At 39.5% G+C, this 23,453-nt stretch overlaps 1 protein-coding gene across 1 annotated transcript in view; it reads left to right on the forward strand.

Annotated features, from left to right (window-relative positions):
- The window catches only part of pde5ab (phosphodiesterase 5A, cGMP-specific, b), a 69,376-nt gene that overhangs the window by 21,093 nt on the left and 24,830 nt on the right, over positions 1 to 23,453 (forward strand). Inside the window, exons 8-11 of the mRNA XM_085451780.1 lie at positions 3,831 to 3,913; positions 17,369 to 17,477; positions 17,557 to 17,641; positions 18,594 to 18,769. Of these exons, the coding sequence (XP_085307906.1) occupies positions 3,831 to 3,913; positions 17,369 to 17,477; positions 17,557 to 17,641; positions 18,594 to 18,769 (453 nt within the window). The remainder of the gene's footprint in view (positions 1 to 3,830; positions 3,914 to 17,368; positions 17,478 to 17,556; positions 17,642 to 18,593; positions 18,770 to 23,453) is intronic.

Consider the following 23,453-nt stretch of genomic DNA (forward strand, 5'->3'; position numbering starts at 1 on the left):
TTCTTATGACCTGTCACCATAATGTCAGAATATATTGTCTTGTTGATATCTGTGATATGTATATACTTTTATATATAGTGAAGTGGATGACGGAGCACCAGATGTGTTGGGTGGACTGCTGGGTTGGGTTTATTTTTCAGGAACGATCCGAGCATGTACAATGTCTTATATTTCTCATTAGAGATATTTTTCAGGAAATAGATTTCAGCATTCATTTATCTTCACTTACCTACATCACTGCACTTGGCTAAGCAGTGCAATTCCAATCTCATTGCCAGTCCCAACATCAACAGATCAGTTTTATATTTCTTTCCATCTGGCTAGTGGGTAACTGTACTGAATGTTGAGTTTTTCTACATATTGGTTTTGTAAAGCATCAACTGCACAGTCAGTTCACTGTTTAATGTTTGTGTTTAGGCCTGATTTAACTGGCTTAGGAATGATGAAATGGTTTGCATTAGGTTACAAAACACTGGTGCTTTACTTTGTCTGGTATTTATTGTAACCCAGTTAGCCCAATTAAGATGATTGCTTGTTCTGAATGTTATCCAGACAAAGAAAGCAGCTGTCATAACGATTTCAGAATAACCATTGTATGGAAAATAGTGTAAAGCTATGTCTACCTTGGACTTCACTATGAGGAGTATAATAAAATTACTTTGCACAGAGGGAGAGATTACCCAATAGGTCCCAAACCCTCACTTTGTTTGAGACCTCATGCAGTATGTCCTCTTGCAATTTAAAGGCCAGAAGATAATAAAAATATAATCTTTTACTTACCAGGTTCTGGATTTCTGCTACAAAAGCAGTGAAAAACTAACCTAAGATTCACTAGCTTGTAGAACTATTTTTAGCAGCAGTAATCTGAGTAACTTGAAATAATAATTTTCTGTAAAACTTTCACATCAGTGGGGAGGGATTTTGGTCCAATCTTCTCTATAACATTGCTTCAGTTCGTTGAAGTTTGTGGTCATTTGGGTCTCACTGTGGTGAGACTACAGTCATGTTGAAGGTTGAAAAGCAGAGGGTTTCTCCTTGCAGCCCTTCCAAACAAGCCATTCTTGTTCAGTGTTTTTATAATTCTACTGTCACAAATTTTAACATTGTAACTGAGGCCTGTAGAGTCTGAGGTGCGGCTTTTGGTTTTTTTGGGGGTTTTTTTTGCAGTCATCAACTGACTTTGGGGTGACTTTGCTGGGATGTTGATGCCTTGAAAGACTGGCAACTATCTGTGAATAATCTTTCACAGTGTAAAATGATGGACTTCAGACTACAGACTACAGGACTGTGATTGCAGCCATTACCCAACTCTCTGTGAATGGTACTCATGGCCATTGATCAGTGGGCTTTGATCAGTGGTTGTTGATCAATGGTCATGAGAATTTGCATAATTAAGATTAAGGAACTGACCTCCCAGCCCACTGTTCCTTCAGTGGGCTGTTTTCAGTCATTGTGGTGATCGTGGTTCAAGAGTTAGCAGTTCGTCTTGTAATCGGAAGGTTGCCGGTTCAAGCCCCAGCTTGGACAGTCTCGGTCGTTGTGTCCTTGGGCAAGACACTTCATCTACCTCTTACTTGTCAGTCTGCCCCAGGGCAGCTGTGGCTACAACTGTAGCTGCCTCCACCAGTGTGTGAATGTGAGAGTGAATGAATAGTGGGATTGTAAAGCGCTTTGAGGGTCTCGAAAAGCGCTATAGAAATGCAATCCATTATTATTATGCAAATGTACTGTTTATAAGATTTGGGGAAACCTGCAGTCAGCTGAGATTGAAGAAGTCACCTGGATGAGTGACGAAACGTTTCTCCCACAAAACGCTACGTCCAAATGAACAGAATCAACTTTTGGAGATTTACTTAGCTGGATGATTGAGCGTGCATCAAGATGGACTTCAGATAGTGTGGAAATGGCTTTATAACCTTACAATGATTAACTGAATTTCAAGGGTTAAAGAGTATCTCAAAGTGATTAATATGTCAAAACCACTTCACCCGCAATTCTTTCAGGTGCTCTCGATGTTTTTGGGTAAAGTGACTCCTTTTTACAAACCACTGCTTAAGTTTGCGTATAGATTCTGGGCATGTGTGTGTGTCTTTGTCCCTCTCCTGACCTCACAAGTTGTCAGACTAGCTGTCTCCCTTTCTTTTATACCAATCCCCCTTTCTCTCTTACCTCTTTCCTTTCTTACTAAACATTTACTCTGAGAAGAGACTTCTTCTAACCTTATCTACAAGACAGCCCTCTGTATACACGTGTCAGTGTTAGATATCTGTACTTTTTCAAGCAGGACACACAAGTCTTTGGATTTTAACATAACATTTTGTCTAGGAAAGGAGCTTTCCTGTAGGAAGTCTACTAAATGAAAGTGCTGTTCTTAAACACTGACTGTACCAACAATAACATGGAACTTTTTAAGATGTGAGCCTGCATTAGCTCACTTCATTTTACTGCAGTACATGGTATCTCTTTGGACACAGTGCTATATATTGTGTGTGTGTGTGTGTGTGTGTGTGTGTGTGTGTGTGTGTGTGTGTGTGTGTGTGTGTGTGTGTGTGAGAGAGAGAGAGTCTGCTTGTATGTGAGCGCCCATATCTAATATATGGGCTCTCGAATGCATGCACTTGTATGGTGTTTAGCATTTTGCATGTAAATATGTGCACAGTAGATGTTCATAGTGTGGAGATGTGGATGTTTGGCTTGGTGCGTGAATGTGATAGGGTTTGACATTTGGCACACCACCATAACTATGTTGTTGTTCTGTATAGTTTAGCTCTCCCCAGTAGAAATAAATCTGAAATTGTTTCCTAAAAACATATTACGCCATTAGCGTGAGTGAATTTGTGTGCGTAGAAACCAGCCAATGTTTTAGACTTTCTTTTTATCATTTTCTGATTTTCCCATTTCCGACCGTCTTATTATTTTCCTATCTGAACAACAAAATAGGGCTTTTTATATCAACATAAACCACCACTATGATTTCTTTAATGACTTGTATGTTTAATCTGTTTAATCTATAATCTGCTGTAGTTAACTATTTCTTCGTCTTTCCTTCACATGATGATGCTTCGAATGAATATAAGACAAACCTAATTTATTCCAGTGTTCCCACATGCAGGAAAACATTCCACTATCATGTGTCATCCTGTTATAAACTATTCCACTTGCCAAAGACCCCAATAAATGTCATAACATCGTTTGGTCCTATTTATGTTTAAAACAGCTTTATTACACTCACCTAAAAAGATCAGTTACCCAAGAGCAAAACTATGTGTAAGTATGTACAATAATGGGGGCAATCTTTCCAAATGAAGAAAGATCATTCGTCTTTAACATCCTGTCCCAACCTTTTTAAAATAGAAAAAAAAGTATCCTTTGTGAAGGGTTGGGAGTGCAGATTGAGAGAAACAAGTCCCTATAAGGGGGGAAAGGAGAAAAGAGGACTGGAATGTCAAAATAAACTCTCATTCTGGCAAGGCTTCATAGGTAATAGATCAACATCCCTTTTTCATGCTAGGAAATCTGTTTTAGGCGCTGTGCACAGTACCTCTGTTTAACTTGAGGCATCTGGATGCTGGGTTTTGCTTTAGTAGCTTAACTGAAGGGCAAGAGGAAATCAATATAGCCAGAAAACACACAGTAGACCTGCAGCAAGTCATAGAAATGTTTATGTTTATATTAAACCACACAAAATTCTGAATGTTTTTTTTATAATCTTGCTTCTAATAGCAACTTCTACCTCTTGTTATCCCCTACACCTCACCAAACTCCACCATCCAAATTAGTCATGTTTTTGACATCTCAGAGACGTAAACTGTCTTTCATTCTTTTTGCAGAACACTTTCTCCAGCGTCTTTCACATGGATTATGAGGAACTGGTGAAGGACTTTACTGGTGAAGTCCTAGATGCCCCAAAAAGGTAAGAGGATCACCCTCAGCACAAGCCTGTTAAAATGGCATTCGAGTGTTAATGACTTTATGCCTTCAGGCATACTCTAGCTATTTTCATCAGTATTTTTGCAATGTTGAAAACTGTCCTTTCTCTCTCCCTAAGAGGCCTTTAGATGATGTTTGCATAATGGGCACTTGCACAAAGATCTATTATCATCATGTAGAAGGAGATGTTTTGGAAGTAATGAAAGTCTTATTATGCCCCTTCAGTCACACTGAATTGATACAGTGTAGACAAGAACGAGGGGTTCAATACTCTTAAGTTTGCTGAGCTGATTTGCAGCCTGTTGGGATCTTTTTAAGGTAATCCAAATTCTTCACCTGCCATGTTCCTAGATATTCAACTGCAGGATTTCAATACAAAGCTTTTGGTCCTCATTAGCTGGGCCCTTTTGGCTTCATTGCACTGTCCTTAGGTTAAAGTTGACAGATCTTGGGTTACAACCCATTTACCATGATGATGTGGACACTTTTACTGACTTGGAGGCCATCTGAAGCCTTTCTCAGACACCATCCATTATGAACATTGTTTTGAGATACATGTGCACTAGGGCTGCTCAATTAATGGAATTTTAATATCGATTACGATCTGGGCTTTCAACGATCATTAAAAATAACTGAGCCGATTATTAGCCCCTCCCTCGTGCTTTACTCTCGTGCTGCTCCGTTATTATTACTAAGCAGTTTTTGTGGCGTTGTAGGGCACATGGTCATATTGGTGGAAACAGCTGCCATTTCCATGAGCTGTGTGCTTGGTCTATAGCTCAGGTGGTAGAGCAGATCACCTACTAACCGGAATGTTAGATGGGAAGCACTTAGGAACAGCATAGAAAAAAGTGCTTGTGCAATTTGGTGTGAATATGTGAATGTACAAGTTGTGTAAAGCGTGTTGAGTGTTCAGATAGAGTAGAAAAGTGACATATAAGAACCAGTCCATTTAACCTGCAACTTTCCAGTTAGTACCATTGATCAATGGGGTTTGATGAGTGGTTGTTGACCAGTGGTCATGATAATTTGCATATTAATGATCGAGGAACTGACCTCACAGCCCATTGTTCATTTAGTGGGCTTGTTTCAGTCATTGTGAAAATATACTGTTGATAAGATTGGGGAAACCTGCAGTCAGCTGAGACTGAAGAAGTCACTTGGATGAGTGGCGAAAAGTTTCTCCTGCTGAAAACGCTGCGTCCAGATGAACAGAATCAACCAGTCCATTTACCATTTAACAGTCATTAGGGGTAGTCACATCCATAGCAGGACATCTCTGTCATGGTCCTGGGTCGTTGATCCAGCATTTTGTGTTCATTATTATTATTATTATTATTATTATTATTATTATTATTATTATTATCATCATATGTTTGGGGGGTTCTGTCTATATGTATTTGGGGTTGGATGTTCTAGGTCTTTGGTTATAGTTTATGCTCCCGGTTAGGTTTCGTCAGTGTATACTTCCTGTTTTACTTTGTATATCCATGTATGACTCCTCTGTGTTCAGTTTTGTGCTCTCCCTGCCTCGTCTGTGTAATTAGGATCAGCTGTGCCTCCCTCTGGTTTGCCATTTTGTGTTCCTCAGCGTGTGCATACATAGTGTCTGGTTACCTGTGTTCCCCGATGGTTCGTCTGTGTTATTCTGCGTCATTGGGTCATCTTTGCGTCTCTCTGCTCCACATTCTGCTCTCCATTTGCAGCTCTCCATCCCCTGTGTACCTCCTTATGTCTTTCCCTGCGTGTGACTTTGTGAGTTATGGTTTCGTGTTTTGTTATTATTAGTGTTCCCCAGTTTAGGTTTATGTTAAGTTCTGCCCTCGCTTTTGTTATTGTGCACTGTAAATAAACTCACTCGCACCTCCGCCGCTGTCGGCAACATTCACTCCACCACACGACTGCTGCCCCAGCCGTGACAATCTCACTCCAACTAAATAAACAATTTCATTCACAGTATTCTCAAACTTGGAGACTTGAAGACGGGTGATTGGTAATAACAGTGTGTCCGGAAGGGATGTGACTGGGAAGGACCTAAACCCAAGTGGCGTTCTTTTATTGGACTTATGCGCTAACCACAGTTTGTCCATTATAAACACCAAATTTAACCATAAGGGTGTTCATAAGTACATGTGGCAAAAGGACAGTTGCAGGTCGACAATCAATTTTGTAAAAGCAGGTTTGCAAGCTATATTCTGGACACTAAGTGTAAACAGGCACTCAATTGTGAACTGATCATCACCTAGTGGTGAGTTGGCTCATGTGGTGAAGGAAAGGCCTGGTGCATCCAGACATATAGTGAGGGTGTACTGGCTTCATCTGGAAGAGGCCCAGTAAGCAAGGTATTCGGTTCCCACTTCCAACATGTTCTGCACCTCCTCCTGTCATGGTCCCATTTCAAATCAGATAGAGGTTGCTGGAGGTGACGGGAGCCATCAAGCTGAAGAAGAGGTTGTATGGGGGCTCGGATTGTCTGTAGAACTCTGGAGGGAGCTGGCAGGCACTGGCAGGCCAAGTGGAGTGCAGTTCTTGCAATAGCTCAAACAAAAACTCGGATGTGGGAAGAGCTCGGTAAGGTTATGGAACAAGACTTTTGATTGGCCTTGAAATTATTCTGGTAAACCACCAAGCAACTAAGAAGTGAAAAGTAGTGCTTTACTCACACAGTGTATGATGTGCTGCTGACTTCCACTGAGCATGTATTTGGGCAGTGGAAGGAATACTTTCAGGGTCTCCTCAATCCCACTGACACATGTTCTGGAGAGGAAACAGAGTCTGGTGACGAGGGGTGACTCGTCCATGTCAAAAAGCTTCCACTTTGATGGCCTCATCTCTGCTTTTGGTGAATAATGTGGTCCTGTCAGCTTCATTGGTTGGTGCTGACTTACACTTAATTGTCCTGGTCTGTTGGTCATGAGTCAAGGGAGAGAGGAGCAGGTGATTGAGAGATGGATTCATGAAAAAGTAGATTCTATTAATCTGGATGTAGGGTTTTTTAGTGGGAAAACTAAAATTGCTAGATGAACGGAACAAACTTTTTTGGATTTCTTTACCTGGATGATTGAGCATGCATTAAGAAACAGATGGATTTACAACCTCTGAGCAATAACAGAAAGAATTACATTTTGGATACAAAAAGCAAAAATTATCTTTCTCCAAAGGCTAGCCGTTCCTTAGAGATAGAGTGAAAAGTTCAGTCATTCAGGATGAACTCAGAGTCACTCCTCCTCCTCACTAAAAGGAAGTAACTGAGTTGGTTTGGGCATCTGACTAGGATACCTCTTGGGTGCCTTCTGGGCAAGGTTTTCTGTGCATATCCTACTCATAGGAGTCCCCACGGTGTTAAGTGACGGCTGTGTGCAGACAGGAATAGGACCCAAGGTGCAGACTCCAGAGACAAACTTAAACCGAAACAGCTTTAATGCTGAACTCAAACATAACATAACTGGAAAAAATCAAACTAAACTAACACCGGCGGACTGACAAAACACACAGCAAAATAAATGGTAGATCACGACACGGACACAGCGAAACACAGGGCTTAAATACACAGAGGGAGCAATCAGGGAATGGGTAACAGGAGGGAAACACAGCTGGGGCAAATCAGGCCTAACGAGACAAAGGAAGCAAAACACGAAATTAACATGAGACATGGACTTTCAAAGTAAAACAGGAAACATAACAGAGATGGAACAAAAGACACAGACTCACATGCAGTCACTACAACAGAGGGAACAGAGACGTGGGACCAGGGCAGACACAGACACTGACTGGACACAGGGATATAGCAGACAGGGGAGACAGCAACTAAGGATTACACAGACAGAAAACCAGAACACTAAAACTCTAACCAAACCCCACCCAGAGAACCTTAACTAAGAATAATCCTAAGACCCGTAAAGCAAAGCTAGAATATAATGAAATAACAAAATCAAAGAACCAAAAACACAAAACACTGGGTCAACGACCCAGGGACCCTCACACACGGTAGACCCAGGGAACACTGGGAAAGATTACATCTCTCAGCTGGCCAAGGAATGCCTTGATGTTCCCTCGGATGAGCTGAAACAACTGACAGGGGAACTATTGAACTGTTCTATATATGGTTTTGGTTGCTCATTAAAAGTTTGTGTACATTATGACTACTAGTGCATTCTTATGCTACGTCACTGGTTGCCTGTTAATATGATGCAATTATAATATGTCATGCATAATTAAGGTTTTGTGGGTCTAAATTGGAAGTTATTTTTGTGATATTAAAATTATATTATACATTTATAAGGTCTTACAGGTGCATAAACTTTACAAATAAGCCACTTTAGCAAGTTGTGTATATATTTGCCATGGCAGGAAAAAATTAATGATCAGTAGTTTTTATCTCTGTGTCCTGTTTGTTCTCTAGAAATGATAAAATGTCGCAAATAGTATAATGGTCATTTGTAAGGGAGAAACGGGAAAATAAGAGTCGTGAAATGATTAGAAAGGAAACACAAAGAGGTGAAGACTGAGTTCCCAACACAGGGTTAAATGGTTTTAGTATTTACAGCCAGGATGAGTAGAGGGCCATGGTACAAGGGAAAGGATTTGGGAATCTGCAGTTGTAGACTTGGGTTGCAGCCAAGAGGGGTGAATAAGAACTAATCTGATTTAAGATACAATGAGATAGAGATCCTTCCCCTTTACTCCCTCCCACTCACTCGTCTTTTGGCATGCTGCTCTCTAGGGCGGCCTGACCTCCACAGTTGCTATGTAGCATCTAAAATTCAATCTTAATCTCATCCTAAGCAATACAATTGGATTGCATGTTTGTATTTGTGTGTGTGTGTGTGTGTGTGTGTGTGTGTGTGTGTGTGTGTGTTTGTGTGTGCAGTTAAGTGTGCATTCACTACATTTTCTGTGTATCAACATATCCATATATAACCTATGCATATATGTTAGTGCTTTATGTGATTTTGATTAGTCAGTTTGGTTTGCCTGGGGTAAGAAGAAGAAAAAGAGGTATGCTATAGTTTGATGGACTGCATATTTATAGGAGAAGTGAGAATAAGATTTTATACTAATAAGAAGCAGATAAAATTGGATTTTAGTTTCTGATAAGTTTCTAATTAATGACAAGTTTCTGAAAATAAACTCTGCATGAAGTGCAGCCATATCAGCTTGCAGCCATGGATAAGTGTAAAGAGCTCACTGAGATTGAGTGTGGTACTATAACGGGATGCTATTCCTAGATATTGTGCTATCAACTTTCTAAATAGTATTACTGCAAAGTGAAAGTATTTAGGAGGCATAGTACCTCAGACACAAGGCTGAAACCCACATAAAATGACAGAGCATTATTGTCAAGTGCTGAGTCATATAGTGCATAAAATTCACCAACACTCTGCTGCTAAGAGAAGTGTGAAACCCCAAAAGTAGGGATATTACTATTTTCCACCAAAAAACATTAAAAATGTAGCTTTATGAAAATAAATACAATATGACAGAACAAACCAACTCAATAAGTAAAATATTAATACAGAAAAGTTAGGAGCTTAATAAATTAAGATCTAAATATGATTCAACAGGGAGCTTAAAATGAATGCAGGTATTGTGGTAGTAAATATACAGTACATGAACGTAGATAAAACTTTAACCAAACTTTAAAGTAGTTCCTTAACTTTAACGTAACTCTTTAATTCTGTGATATTATTTAGTAATGTGTGTATTTTTTATTGCATATTTCATAAACATTCCTAACTGTAAAATTGCAATATAAGCAAACAAATGAAGCCTGAATATAACATGCTATGTAATGTATTAACACTGCAGTTTGTAGACCCAATTTGAAGCTAATCTACATAAGAAAATATACAGCTCAAGAATCGAGAGGAAAGCTCAAATCACACATGAGATTTTGACTGAAATATTCAAGTTGAAAAATATTTTATGGCGTGGACAACAAATTGATGTGACAACATTACATATATTTCCTACAATATACAAGTTTAAGTTTTTTTTTTAACAAAGAAGTCAAATTATTTTGAATTCAGCTATGCTACTCCAAATAAAAATCAAAAGCATGTCATGCACTACTCAACGACTCACTACAACGTCTTTGAAAATTAATTTAAAATCTGAACCACATATTTGTGGGTTAATTCCAAATATTAGGAGGGGCCAAAGCTCTTTGTGCTGAGAATCACAACAAGAAAGGCATGTCATAAGATTCTGAGAAATGGAATAACACACTGATTAATGTTCATGGGATTTGGTGACGATAATAATGTAAGTGGTCTTTAAATGTAACCTTAATGCATTTAAAATAAAGAAAACTAAAAATACAGAGAATTCATGGTTTGGTATATTTTTATTTTATTATTATTAAAGATCAGGTAATACATAAAACATGCTTTTGATCAGACTTTAATCACTTTTTCCATTACTTTTCCCATTCTGTGTCTCTTAGCTATATCTTTATAGCTAAGACACAGCTAGGACACAGTAAAGGAAAGTTTGGTGAAACAAATGGACCTGTGAGTTTCAAAACAGAGTTTTAACATCCTTTTCTTGTGTGTGACTGATTTAAACCCAACGTACAGATATTCTTCTTACTAGGTCTTTTATTTTTTAGATATTCTGCTCTCCAGGCCTCCTATTTTTGTGTCTGAAATTGAAATAATTGGTAGATGGACCAGACACAAACCAGACCTTGCCTTGTCTTCTATAGGGTCTCATTTTGTATATCCCACTTTCATTCCAGTTTCTCCTAATCTAATAATTCTGTTTAAATGCTGCTGTGTGTATGTGCTAGATTTCCTCTGGGACAGCTGCGAAATGGCAAAAATGAGCAACTCCATCTGGGCCGATGTGGGAAGGGAGGGAGGAGCAGTGCAGGATGTTAGCTTTGACTGTCTGGAACTGCTGGAGGCTTTTTATAGTGACATTAACTGCCACGGCTGTGGCTTCCCAGTGACACGAAATCTTTTTCGCTAAAGCTGGAAGTTCAGTCATGCTGAACTGATGCTGTAGATACAGCTCACAGGAATGGCAGGCAGATGATTTCAAGCAGACAAAGTGGGACAATGAAGTTTGTGTGGGTCTGGAGCTTGATTGTTGCCCGGAATCAAAACCCAAAATTTTCTGTCATGGTTTACATGATGCCGGCAGGTTTTCTATGACCTTGTTTAAGTCAGTCACAGGGCAAGGGAGAGGAAGGGTGGATTTTAGTGTGGATTTCAGTTTGAGTGATTAAACCCAAACACAAATGCACATAGTCTGCTCCTTTTCCATCTGTGTGTGGGTGTATACTGAGGTCACTTTGGATAGGACACATTGAGGTAATTAGCTTGAAGGATCAAATTTATCCAAATTTAAAGGCCTACCATGCATTAAATCTTGGAAATCAAAGAAAAATACTAAAAGACTCACTTTTACTTGAGTAAACGAATGACTATCAGAGACTTAAACACTCCATTGTGCTACAAATCTGCACACACATACACACTACAAAATTCATGTTTTAATGTTAAATGTTCTATTTTTGCTCTTAATAAAAAACTAGACAAATAATTTAAGTAAGTAACTTCAAGGGCCAAATACATTATATTTCTTTACGTCAATATAGTAGGGGTGTCGTGGACCGCAAGTGGCCCCCGGGCCACGAGTTTGAGACTCCTGCTCTAGTAGAACCAGGCTTAGGGAGAGGCAGACATCTGCTGTGTTGGGAGGAATTTGCCAGTAAGTGTACTTCAGGTCTACTTCACTGGATGGTTAAGAGTGTAAAGAGTCTCAGAATCTGTGGGCACAGTTGGCTGGAATCACTTGCCCATAATTTTACCTCTAACCCTAGCCAGCCAATGGAAGAACACCCACTGGTTGAGGAATGTCTTCTCCTGGTCCACAGAGATGTTCACTTGCCCTAGTGCCCCATATTAATCATTTGCCAGTAAAGCCTTGCATAATGTATAATGGGCTTCTAAATAGTTCAAAACACAAAATACATCAATATTCAGTTTTTTGTTTTTTATTTATTTATTTATTAATCAATCGTTGTTTTTTGGGTCATCCACAGGATTTTTCTGCTGGATTATTTGAAAGAAAATTGGAAAATTCACAAGTAGGCATAGATTTCACTGTACTTTGTTGGACATTAATAGCAGATTAACACAACGGATGCAAAGACTATGCAATGCTCTTAAAAGTTAGTTAAAGAACCAAATTCTTTAACTAACTTTTACCACATGAACATGAAACCAGCCAGTGTTTGTGTCCACTTTTTTGACAGTGTTACAGCAAAGAAATAATTTAACACTATAAAGCTATATAGTAATCTACCGGAGATGGAACGGTCTCACCTTACTACACAACAACAGCAACGGGACTTGAGGCTAACCTCAAAACTGCTTTCACCTTGCTGTCTGATCACTCCATTTTTTTCTGCTTCCTTTGAGATTTAAGCTTCTCTCTTGCCAAGGTTGTGGTCTTTGGCAGGGATAGCTCAGTTGAGGCAGGAATAGCTCGGTAAGGAGAGTGGTGGTCCCATGATCGGAACATCGGGGTTTCAAATCTCCTAAACAGCTACTCTGAGGTACCCCTGAGCAAAGTACCTACACGCTGCTCCTCAGGCGCTAGATTCGGTGGCTTCTCACTGCTTTACTGAGTGAATGGGTTAAATGCAGAGAGGAATTTCCCCACAGGGATCAAGAAAGTATACAATTTTTATTTATTTATTTTGAGTTTCTCATTTTAAGGACGTAAGAGATTATATTTCTGTCCTTAACCTGATCCATTTCCTCCCAAGTCTCCCTCTAGTAAACCTCTGACCTGATGGGCAAACAGAAACACAAAAGGTGAAAAACCTGTAGAAACCTGAGGAAACTTACAATAGACAAACAGGAGAAGGTCTACCAGGTCTGTAAAAGGTTTACCTGTACAGTTATGACAGATAGTCTTGTCTGATCATCAACTGATGCTAAATGCTCTGGTCTTGGCACATAACACAAAACCAGAAGCTCTGTATATCTTAACTGGACAAACTGATATGACCTATCTACACCCATTATAATAGACTACTTCTGCTGTTTCCTTTGGCGGGGTTATGTTTCCCTTGTGTGAAGTAGATAAGTTTGCTAGATCTAGTCTAAGAAAATGAATTACTGAAATACTCCTTGACCCAAATCGTTATCAGCTATTTTGAAACAAAAAAAAGACACTTTTTATCCATAACAAGAACTCCATAAAGCAAATGAACTGTACAATAGAAAATGCAAATGCTATTTATGGTCTCCTCACAACAATGATAAGAAAACTAAACTGGGCCAATATGGCATGTTTGTTAATAGAGGGATACACATGTTAATGTGATCTCTGGTCTCCCACTCAGAGACACAGGACTCCGAGCATCCAGCATTCAGACGGCTACCTGAGGACACTCATGTGAGAGATATGTAGAACCAAATACTGTCAATAAGACAGTATTTGGACAGTTAAACTTGTCAGGTAGTGATTTCCAGCTGGTGAAAATGCAAGCTCCATGAACACGCACATATATGGATTCCAGCTGCTTTGATGTTGCATTAACTGGCATTACCGGGCATTTTGACTAGAGACCGGCCTACCAGGTATTAAAGCCATAAACTCCACCTAAACTTGGTTTATATCTGACCCAGATAGACTGCAGGTCATAACTTCTCACCTGAAGTTCAGTTCACCCGACACTCGGAGCGGCGGCTGCCTCGAGTCTCTCCTCTTGCCTCCCCTTTCTCTCATCCACCCGCTGGCCTCCACCACTTGCTAATGTTACTGAATCTGTGGAAGCTACGCCATAGCCACCACCAAACAACTGAGTTGTTTTTACACACCGACCGGCATCTGGCCAATCCACCACCTTTCATTGTTTATACCGTTACAAAAAAATAAATAAAAAAATCATCGGCCCACCGAGCAAGCAGCCTGGTATGCCTGATGGCCAGTCCAGCTATGGCCGTGCCATCAGTTAACCTTTCGCGTGCCACATGTTGCCGACCCCTGCTTTAGATAGAGCACTCTGAGATACTAGCCTAGGACAAGAGCTTCCATCATCCAAGACCGTTCTCGTCCATGATGCATTCACACTCGGTCTTCACGGAAGGTCTACTTTGCGCAGTCTCCTCTGAACAGTTGATTTAGAGATGTAACTGCTGCTGGAACTCTGTGTGGCATTTATCTGGGCTCTAATCTCAGATGCTGGTGATTTCTGAGGCTGGTGACTGAGATGAACTTCTCAGCAGCAGAGGTGACTCTTGGTCTTCCTTTCGTTTGGTGGTCCTCGTGTGAGCCAGTTTGGTTGTAGTGCTTGATGGTTTTTGCAACTGCACTTGGGGACACATTCAAGTTTAGCAACTTTCCGGACTGACTGACTGTTCCCATCTTCCCATTAAGAAGGCAAAAAATTCCACAAATGAGTCCTGACAAGGCACACCTGTGAAGTGAAAACCGTTTCAGCTGACTATGTCATGAAGCTCATTGAAAGAGGGCCGAGGGTTTGTAGTGCTGTCAACTAAGGAAAAAAAACATATTTAGGGGCGATCGTGGCTCAAGAGTTGTCAGTTCGTCTTGTAACCGGAAGGTTGCCGGTTCGAGCCCCGGCTTGGATAGTCTCGGTCGTTGTGTCTTTGGGCAAGACACTTCACCTACCGCCTACTGGTGTTGGGCAGAAGGGCTGATGGTGCAATATGGCAGCCTCGCTTCTGTCAGTCTGCCCCAGGGCGGCTGTGGCTACAACTGTAGCTGCCTCCACCAGTGTGTGAATGTGAGAGTGAATGAGTAGTGGAATTGTAAAGCGCTTTGAGGGTCTCGAAAAGCGCTATATAAATGCAATCCATTATTATATTTAGAGTTATTTATCAATTTCTTCTTTGCTACATAATTCCATATATCTTTCCGCATATATTAGATGTCTGTAGTACATATCTACAATGTAGAAAGTAGCTAAAATGAAGAAAAAACATAAATGAAAGAGCACATTAAATGTTTATATACTGTCCAGTATGGTGCAGAAACTTAAATAAAGACTTTCCAGTGATCCACGTTCACTGTTGACTATAAGGAAAAATCTGTAAGGTCCATCCTTGATCATTTTCATAATATAATTGCTAGATTTCATCAAAACATGCTTAACAGTTTGTGTCTCTCATCATGGGGTCCTTTCTGTCATTTGCTAACACATGCTCATATTCCCTCCCAGTCTTACTCACACACCACTTACACCACAGCACTACAGCCAAAATCCATTGGCTTTAACTTTAGCTGACTTTAAGCTTGTGCCATGTTTATATATCCTTTTTCCATCATTTCTCATGCAGTATTATAGCTGGACTCTGTGGTTAAACTTGGAGAGACAAAAGATAACAAACAGGGTTATTAAGTGGTGACAGACATGACTGATGGCTTTAGCTCCCAGGTCTGAGCCAGGGCACACTGAACTCAGGTGCGGCTCTCTAGCTCCCCTAGTTTTTATTAGCCAGCAGCTATTTTATTATTCAGTGCTGTTAGCCTAGAGCAGGGGTCGGCAACCTGCAGCTCTTTAGTCTTTAGACTGCGGCTCCTTGGTTTGAGAAAATAAATTGTAAAAGTATTTAGCTGAAGTGTATTTTATTTGTGTTAGTTCTTTTTATTTATTTATTTTTTATTTAACTTGTAGTTCTAAATTGGAAGATTATCATGATCTTGAAATATAAAGTAGTACTATGTATAAATACATAGTAGTGTGCCACTACTATGTCAAAGTTGATACTATACATACTACTTAACTGCTTGTTGCTAATTTTGGCTGTTGAAAATACTCAGGGCTGCTGTTACTTCTAAAAGTCAAAGTACTGATACAGCACCACAAAGTCCCCCCTAGTAGAATTAATAGAAAAGGTTGCGCATTTTAAGAAAAAAAAAACTATTAATTGAGGAAGCAAAAATACTTAATACACATTATGCATGCATATTATGCCATGACCACCACATAATAAATGTTGCCACCCCATAACCAGTAGCAAAGTATGATAGAAACTGCATACTAGAACTAATAACTGTTATTTCTCTGCCAGAAATATTAAAATTGATACAAGGCAGAATCCATTTTATGTTGTTTATCCCAAATTCTGACCCTCCCTATTGCAACAGAGACTCATCAACCCAGAGAATGTCTTTCCTATCCTCTGTTGCATAATTTTGGTGAGATGCTCTTCTGCATATCTTGAATGTGTTTTGCTTTCCTATAAACTCAAAGTCATCTGGGTATTCTCCTCTGACCTCTGGCATCAATAAGGCATTTTCTCCCGGACAATTGCTTCTTACTGGATATTTTCTATTTTTTTGATCATTCTCTGTATAACTTGGATAGTTGTGTGGGAAAATCCCAGTAGGTCAGTGGTTTCTGAAAAACTCTGGTTAGAACAACCATGCCACATTCAAAATCACTCAAGTCCCCTTCTTTTTCCAATCTGTTGCTTGGGAGATCTTTTGATATCAGCGTCCCTCAATTCATTGAGTTGATTGGCTTATTACGCATTTGTGTTAATAAGTAGATGAACTGGATATACCTAACAAAGTTGCTGGTAAATGTATAAGAAATTATAAGAGTGACCGAAAAATGTGTCTTCTGCTTTCAGTGATATGTGGGCCTATGTGATAAACCGTTCTACCATAGCAGTTTTTGGACAAAGCTGTGTCTGTTAAAAGAAATGCTTTTTTAAAAATGGTCGTCAGGCACATTTACTTAACCGCCCACATCTTGTTTATTTACCTTTTCACAAACAGTAATGTAGAACTTTCAGTTTTTGGTTTTAAGTGCAGTTAAATGGTGTAAATATTTCCTGACAAACACCAGTTTCACCATCTGCCCAACAGGCTGCCAGCAGGGTGGTGGCAAACCTGGCAGGGTAATAAATCCCACTCCACCCCCCAAATGTATTTTTTTAACATCTGTTTTACATTTCATTTGGAGCACTTGAAACCAACAACATTAGTCAGGTTGTTGGTAGCTGTACATTTAAACAGAGCCTTTTAGACGAATCCAGCTCCAACTGGGAGCTAATATGGTCAGTGCATTGCAATCAGCGACAAAACACAGGCTGCAAAGCCAGTCAAATTAACAGTCACATAGCAGAGATGGTCCCAGTCATGATGGAATTATCATGACTGGGACCATAATGTTTCAGCTCTTTTTTAGTCTTAAACCCTTGAAATGCAAATGTTTTAACATTTTATACAGTTGTTGCACAATGTTTGTATTTATTTCCGCTTCTTGGAAAATGTCTTCATTTTGGGGGAATATTATGCCTTTTCTCTTTTGTGTTTTATGTTTGGTTTTGAGGATAGCCCTTCTATGGTATCATAGTGTCCACAAGGGTTCAATGGATTATTCCAAGTGAGCTTGATACTAAATGCTTAGTTGTGAAGCTCTTTCTCTTTGTGTGTTTCTTCTCAGGGGCCACGATAACAGCCAGATTAACTATATGTACGCCCAGTATGTTAAAAACACCATGCAGCCTCTGAACATTGCCGATGTCACCAAGGACCAGCGCTTTCCTTGGACGGTCTGTACTCTTTTCTTTTCTTTTTTCTCTCTTTTTTTCCTTTTCCAAAAGTGAGTAATTATCCATCTTTTTCTCACAGAGTGAAAACCCAGCTCACTCCAGCAATCAGATAAAGAGTTTGCTCTGCACTCCCATCAGGAATGGCAAGAAGGACAAAGTCATTGGTAGGCTTTGCTTTGTTGCCCGAATACAATGTTAGCATTGAAAGCATTAGCAGTTAGAAAGTAATATTGTGTTCTATGTCCAGATACATAAAAGGGAATAATAATTGTATATATTTTTTTGATAATGTAATCAGGAAAAGATTTTTGCATTACAGCATGTACTGTAGACAAAGTGTCTTATCACTGTCTTCAATTAATACCTTAGTTTTGTTTTTCTTTAAAAGTAATATAAATTATTTCTGTTTTGTGAAGCTATAGCATTAGCTAACCTTAGATTTTATGAGTTGCACCCTGAGTCAGTTGCATGCATGCAAGGAGAATACTAATGGCCTTACAATTAGTGTAGACTTTGACCATTATCCTACTCAAAACAAATGAAAGCATAAAGTTAAATTGAAAGCTTTGAAATAACTGACTAACTGGTAGCATTGTAGAAGTGCTTGTGTTTTGTGCTTGCAGGGACATTCTCCTGGTACTATGGTTTCCATTTTAAAACATGCTTGTTTGTTTTTTATTAATTACATAACACAGAATGATAATAAGATTTGGACAGTACAGATCCTGCATTAATATGGAAGCAATCCCTAAGAAATTCTGATCAGAGAGGGGTTTTTTCTCAGCAAGTTTTTCTCAAGATCGTTCTTACCTAAATTATTAGCTAGTTGTTTGTTAGTTGGTACAAACCATCATGAGATGGGATAACTATGGGCAAACTCATGACCCTGAGTCAGATGTTAGGTATTTAAAGATTTTGTTGGACGTTGTTCATTGACTCCAATTCTGGAAGAATGAACTGATCCAATGACAAGATAAAATTGTTGTTATTCTAAAGCTCATAATCTTACCTGAAGGTTTGCTGAACTAACCTTTATATTAAGGCCTATTTAAAGTGAAGTGTTCTATACTAGACATTACCAAATATAAACAGTAATGTGTTTGTGTTTGCATGTAGGTGTTTGTCAGTTGGTGAACAAAATAGATGAAGTGTCAGGCAGCGTCAAGGCATTCAACAGAAATGATGACCAGTTCCTGGAGGCGTTTGCCATTTTCTGTGGTCTCGGCATCCAAAACACACAGATGTATGAAACCGTAGAGAGAGCTATGGCCAAGCAAGAGGTCACGCTGGAGGTGAGTCAAGCATAAACTAGGGCTGCTACAAACGATTGTTTTGATAGTTGACTAGTCACGGATTATTTTTGTGATTAGTTGGCTAATCAGATCATGCATCCATTGGACGTAAAATGTACAGCTTATTGCACCAGCAGCATCTGCTCTTATATAACTATTATTAGCTTACAGCTTTAAGTGTTTAAGGTATGTGCTAACTAAAAATAAAGACAAGATGATAATTTATTAAATTTTAATGAAATTTGCAGATTGTTTCAGTGGAGTTTAATAAACTCAGCCGTATGCTCCTTGCTATCTAACATATAACAGGACACCGGAGTATATTCTCGAGCATCTCACACTTCTGATAATCAGTTGTCTGCTTGACGTTTATTCAGCTGTGTGAAAACTTAATGTAATAACTTTAATCTCAGCCAAACCGATTTACTCAGGAGCAAATAAATTACTGAAAAAAGCCAAACAATAACATTTCTAAGTTATCTAAGTGTATTATATATCATGTTTAACCTGAGTAGCGAAAAACGGCGGTGGGTTTGAAAACGATTTCCCGGGAGTCCGGTGTTCTCACCGGCTCTAGTGAGCCTTGAACCCCAGCTAGCATCAAGCTGGTGGGTAACAGACGTCTCCGAAAACGTTGGAGCGCTTTTGAAAATATGTGGTGTCTTGATAAACTGAGCAGATATTTGAAGTTTACACAGCTACATTCTTGCCTGAAAGAATAATAAGAATAATATTAAAACTAAGGAGCTGCCGCCATTGTTGGAAACTGAGCAGGACTGCGCTATGAAGGATGGGCCACGAAGTATATACCCGACCCATCCTTCAGATCTGGGGAAATGAAGGGCGCATTTGTCGGCCGCATTTGTCGGAGTCTTCGAATGTGGACAGTCTTCGTCGTGTCGCTGTAACATAAACGCCCTACTAATGCAGGCACAGGAGGATGCGGTTCCTTAATTTGGACACAGCTACGATACCGGACACTGCTTCTTCTTCTTCGGGGTTTAACGGCAGCTGGCATCCTTGTACATGCAGTGTTGCCATCTTCTGTTTCAGTCCGTTATTACACTCTTAAATCCTTCTACTTATTCCTGCGTCTTTTGGGATCTTAGAAAGCTTCAAACCACGCGCCGACTATTGAATTAGTCATCGACGATTTTGACTAGTCGACTCATCGTGGCAGCCCTAGCATAAACACACATATTGTACAAGTCTGTTTCTCCTCCTTTCCAACTCTTAGAAGGATATTGTAGATTTTCTTATTGTTAGCAGCCTCGCATTTGCATTTGCAAGGCCATTGTTTCAACTAGTGGTTTGAAAGGACGTTACAAAAAAAATAAAGGAACGAAAAAAAGGAATTTTAAGCCCCATTTTCACTAAAATGAATCTTTGTAGAACTTTAATTCACATGAATACTTTTCAGGGGGAAAAAAGTCTTTCACACTACATTCTCTAGATGAGTAAAGATAATTTGTTTGAAAAAACTGAATTTCATCTTGCTATCAAAAGGGATGACAACCATTACCTATATATAAATATTGTATAGTGTTCTGAGATTTCCCTTCATTTTTTTAGTGAAGTGAAACCCTGAGGTATCTTCTCATCTCTCTGTTGGAGACACAAGTATCTAAGCTGATGTTAATTTTGGTGAACTGCATTTATCGATGGCTGTCAGCCCCTTAGTTCACTGCAGAATCACAGAAACTGCATCTGAAATCTCTTACATTCCACTTTTTTTGGAGCACTAGAATTATCTTAATTTGTTCTGCATCTAAAGACTGCAATCAGATCTTCTTCTTTATGCCCAAAATCACACGATGTAATGTGGATCATTTTTCAGATGTTGGTATTTGACTCAGCAGCTGGTTGGCTGGTGATGACAGTTAGTTACCAGTGAACTTTGAACTGTAAACATGAGTTAAAACCACACAAGTATTAGACAGCTGTAGCCTTAAAATGTTGAAAAATATTACATTTTAAATGCAACAAACAGGAGATGAAATCATTTCAAATTAGTCAAAATTGTCCACAAATCCAAAATGAACACTGGTCATTTGGACTCTGAGTCAGGACGCCAGTCAGTTGCTGTAGATGGCACAGCAGTGAGCTGTGTTGATGAGGAGGTGAGCAGATTAATCTTTTGTGACATTTAACTGTCGGCTCTGTCCTAAAACACAAGCAATCACAGCATGTTTTCTGGACTTCAAAGACATGATTTAATATTTAATATCTCTTCCACATAGAGAGGATCAATGAGCACTTCTACTAGAACAAACATTTTTGTCCAAGTTCCAGTGTCAGCAATCACGTGACATCAGACACACTTTTGATTCTAAAGGAGATCACTGTCACAGTGGGGAGGCTTTGATGACACAACAACACATTTATGTGGACAGTTCTGAAAGCATATGAAAGGCAGCCACTGGATTACAGGCAGGGAGAAATAATAAGTTTTGCAATGTTTGCTGCAGGGCATGAGTAGGAACAAAATGGATAACCCTGTTCCATGTCCTTCATCATGTTCTCACTGAGCCATTAATCACACTATTTTATGTTTTTAAGCTTGAACAAAACAAAGGAGCTCTTCTTATTTTTAGGAGAATGCCATTGTGTTTTCACATATGTGAATATGTGATAATATATGTGAGACAATGACATTTTCATAAAAATGCACTTCCATTCTGAGCTAAGAAGCTACAGTGAAAGATCTTTATTTGTAAATTTGTATCAGTTATAACAGTGACAGCCAGTGCATGTTATGTTTACGGGCAAAAGAAGGAACAACACGTCTACATGGCTTCTGTAATAAAACAGCAGTCAATGAATTTGCTCCAATTAAAGCCACATGATACTGAAATATTACAAAAAAACATGTCTAATTAAAAGCTGATGAGCTCTGAGAAATTCACCTGTATTGTCACGCTGGAGATAAAACTAGAAACCACAGCTTTATTGCTGGCACAAAAGGCAATGGGGAAAAAAGCTAAACTATAACAGAGCATGGAAGGATCTAGCTGACTGACTACAGACCAACAACAAGCTGAATTGACAAACAAACTGAATTCACACACACAATGAGGGAGAATGTGATGATGAACAGAGGGAGATGCAAACAATATACACACGGAGGGTGATTAAGGAAAGCGGACACACCTGGAGAACACAGCTTAAAAGAATCATAACTAACAAGACAGGGGAAGCAAAACAGAACATGACAAGACACGAGACTCAAAAGAAAACAGGAAGTAACACTGACACAGACACACACACACAGACACTCAAGACTAAGACGTGACGTTGACACTGGGACTGGGAACATACACAGAGACGTTTACAAACTGGGGAGACAAAGGGACGAAACACAAAGAGATGAACATGGGAACAGGAAGGGAGAAAACACAGGGCCAGGACTACAAAGGTATTCACAGAGACAGAACACAGAGAGACCAGGTAGAAACAGGGACATGACTGGGGAGAAAGGAAGTAAACAAACACAGGGACACTGATGACAGGATACTGAGATGAGACAGAGATAGATTGGAAACGAATGGGAAGAAAGATAAAACAAGAACCAAGAGTTTAAAATAACAAACTTGCAACACTAGTGAAATACAGAACTCAAACCTAATACAAAATTTGAATATAAACAATTAATACATTTAAAAGAATGAATAAAGAGTCCAGAACAACCTTAAAAACTGGGTCGAAGACCCAAGACAATGACACGTATCAGAAGATGTTCTCTGATCTTCTTTAGGGTCCTAGATCCAGTATCAACAAAAAGAAGAGCTGTAATGTGTATGGATCCAAAATTAACAAGACAACATGCATGCATCAAGTGCAAGAAACACACAGCAAAATGAAATGTTATGACTATGATTTCTGTCCCCTAAAGGAGAGAAATGAGTTGTCGTTGCCCCCACACTTGGGGGCTGACCCTTATAAATTTCACCTCTCAAATGGTAAACAGCCACCACAGTTCTGGGTGGATCATCCCTCTTCCCACCTGAGAGAGGAGGTCCCTGTAGAGACTGATTATCTCTGCATATCATGGCCACTGACAAGCCTTTAGAATCAGAAAACAGCTCCGCTGACACACTCTCCTTTGAATTGGTGGTATCATTTACACTGGGGGAAATGCACACAGCAGAGAGTGATACAGCTTTAACAGGGAAAGGCGTACTTACTGAAGCTGCTATGAGTCCTATCATGCAGAAAGGCTAAGGTGCTCCTCTCTCAGTGAGGAATTAATGCTATCTTCGTAAAGATGTAGGGAGCAATAAGATAACTTCACCAGGCAGCAGCACCAGGAATTTGTAGGATTATGCTGTTGAATGCATATGCACATATCAGCAAGTGTTTGCGGTCTGGATCTATGGCCACTTGAAAGGAAGTATCTGTTAGATCGATTGCTTTATACCAATCCCCTGGTCCAACTGCTGTTGGACTTGGAAGGAGCTTCCTACACTCAGAAGGGAGAAGGTCCACCCGACCGACAAGCACTGCACAAAACACTGATTGTATTTTCATCTGTTGGTAACTAAAAATAGTAAACACAAGATTTAGTCGCTGTGTTTGACAGTGCACTCCTCTTCATAAAGGATTCTTTTTTATTTTGGATTTGACTGACATCTGGTTGATGAGTAGTGCCACTTTTCTTTTTTATAGCCTGTCAAAAGCCTGTTGA

The sequence above is a fragment of the Copadichromis virginalis genome, linkage group LG3 (assembly GCF_057382275.1).
Source record: "Copadichromis virginalis isolate Kocher_CV1m ecotype Utaka linkage group LG3, C_Virginalis_male_GT1.1, whole genome shotgun sequence".
NCBI lineage: Eukaryota > Metazoa > Chordata > Actinopteri > Cichliformes > Cichlidae > Copadichromis > Copadichromis virginalis.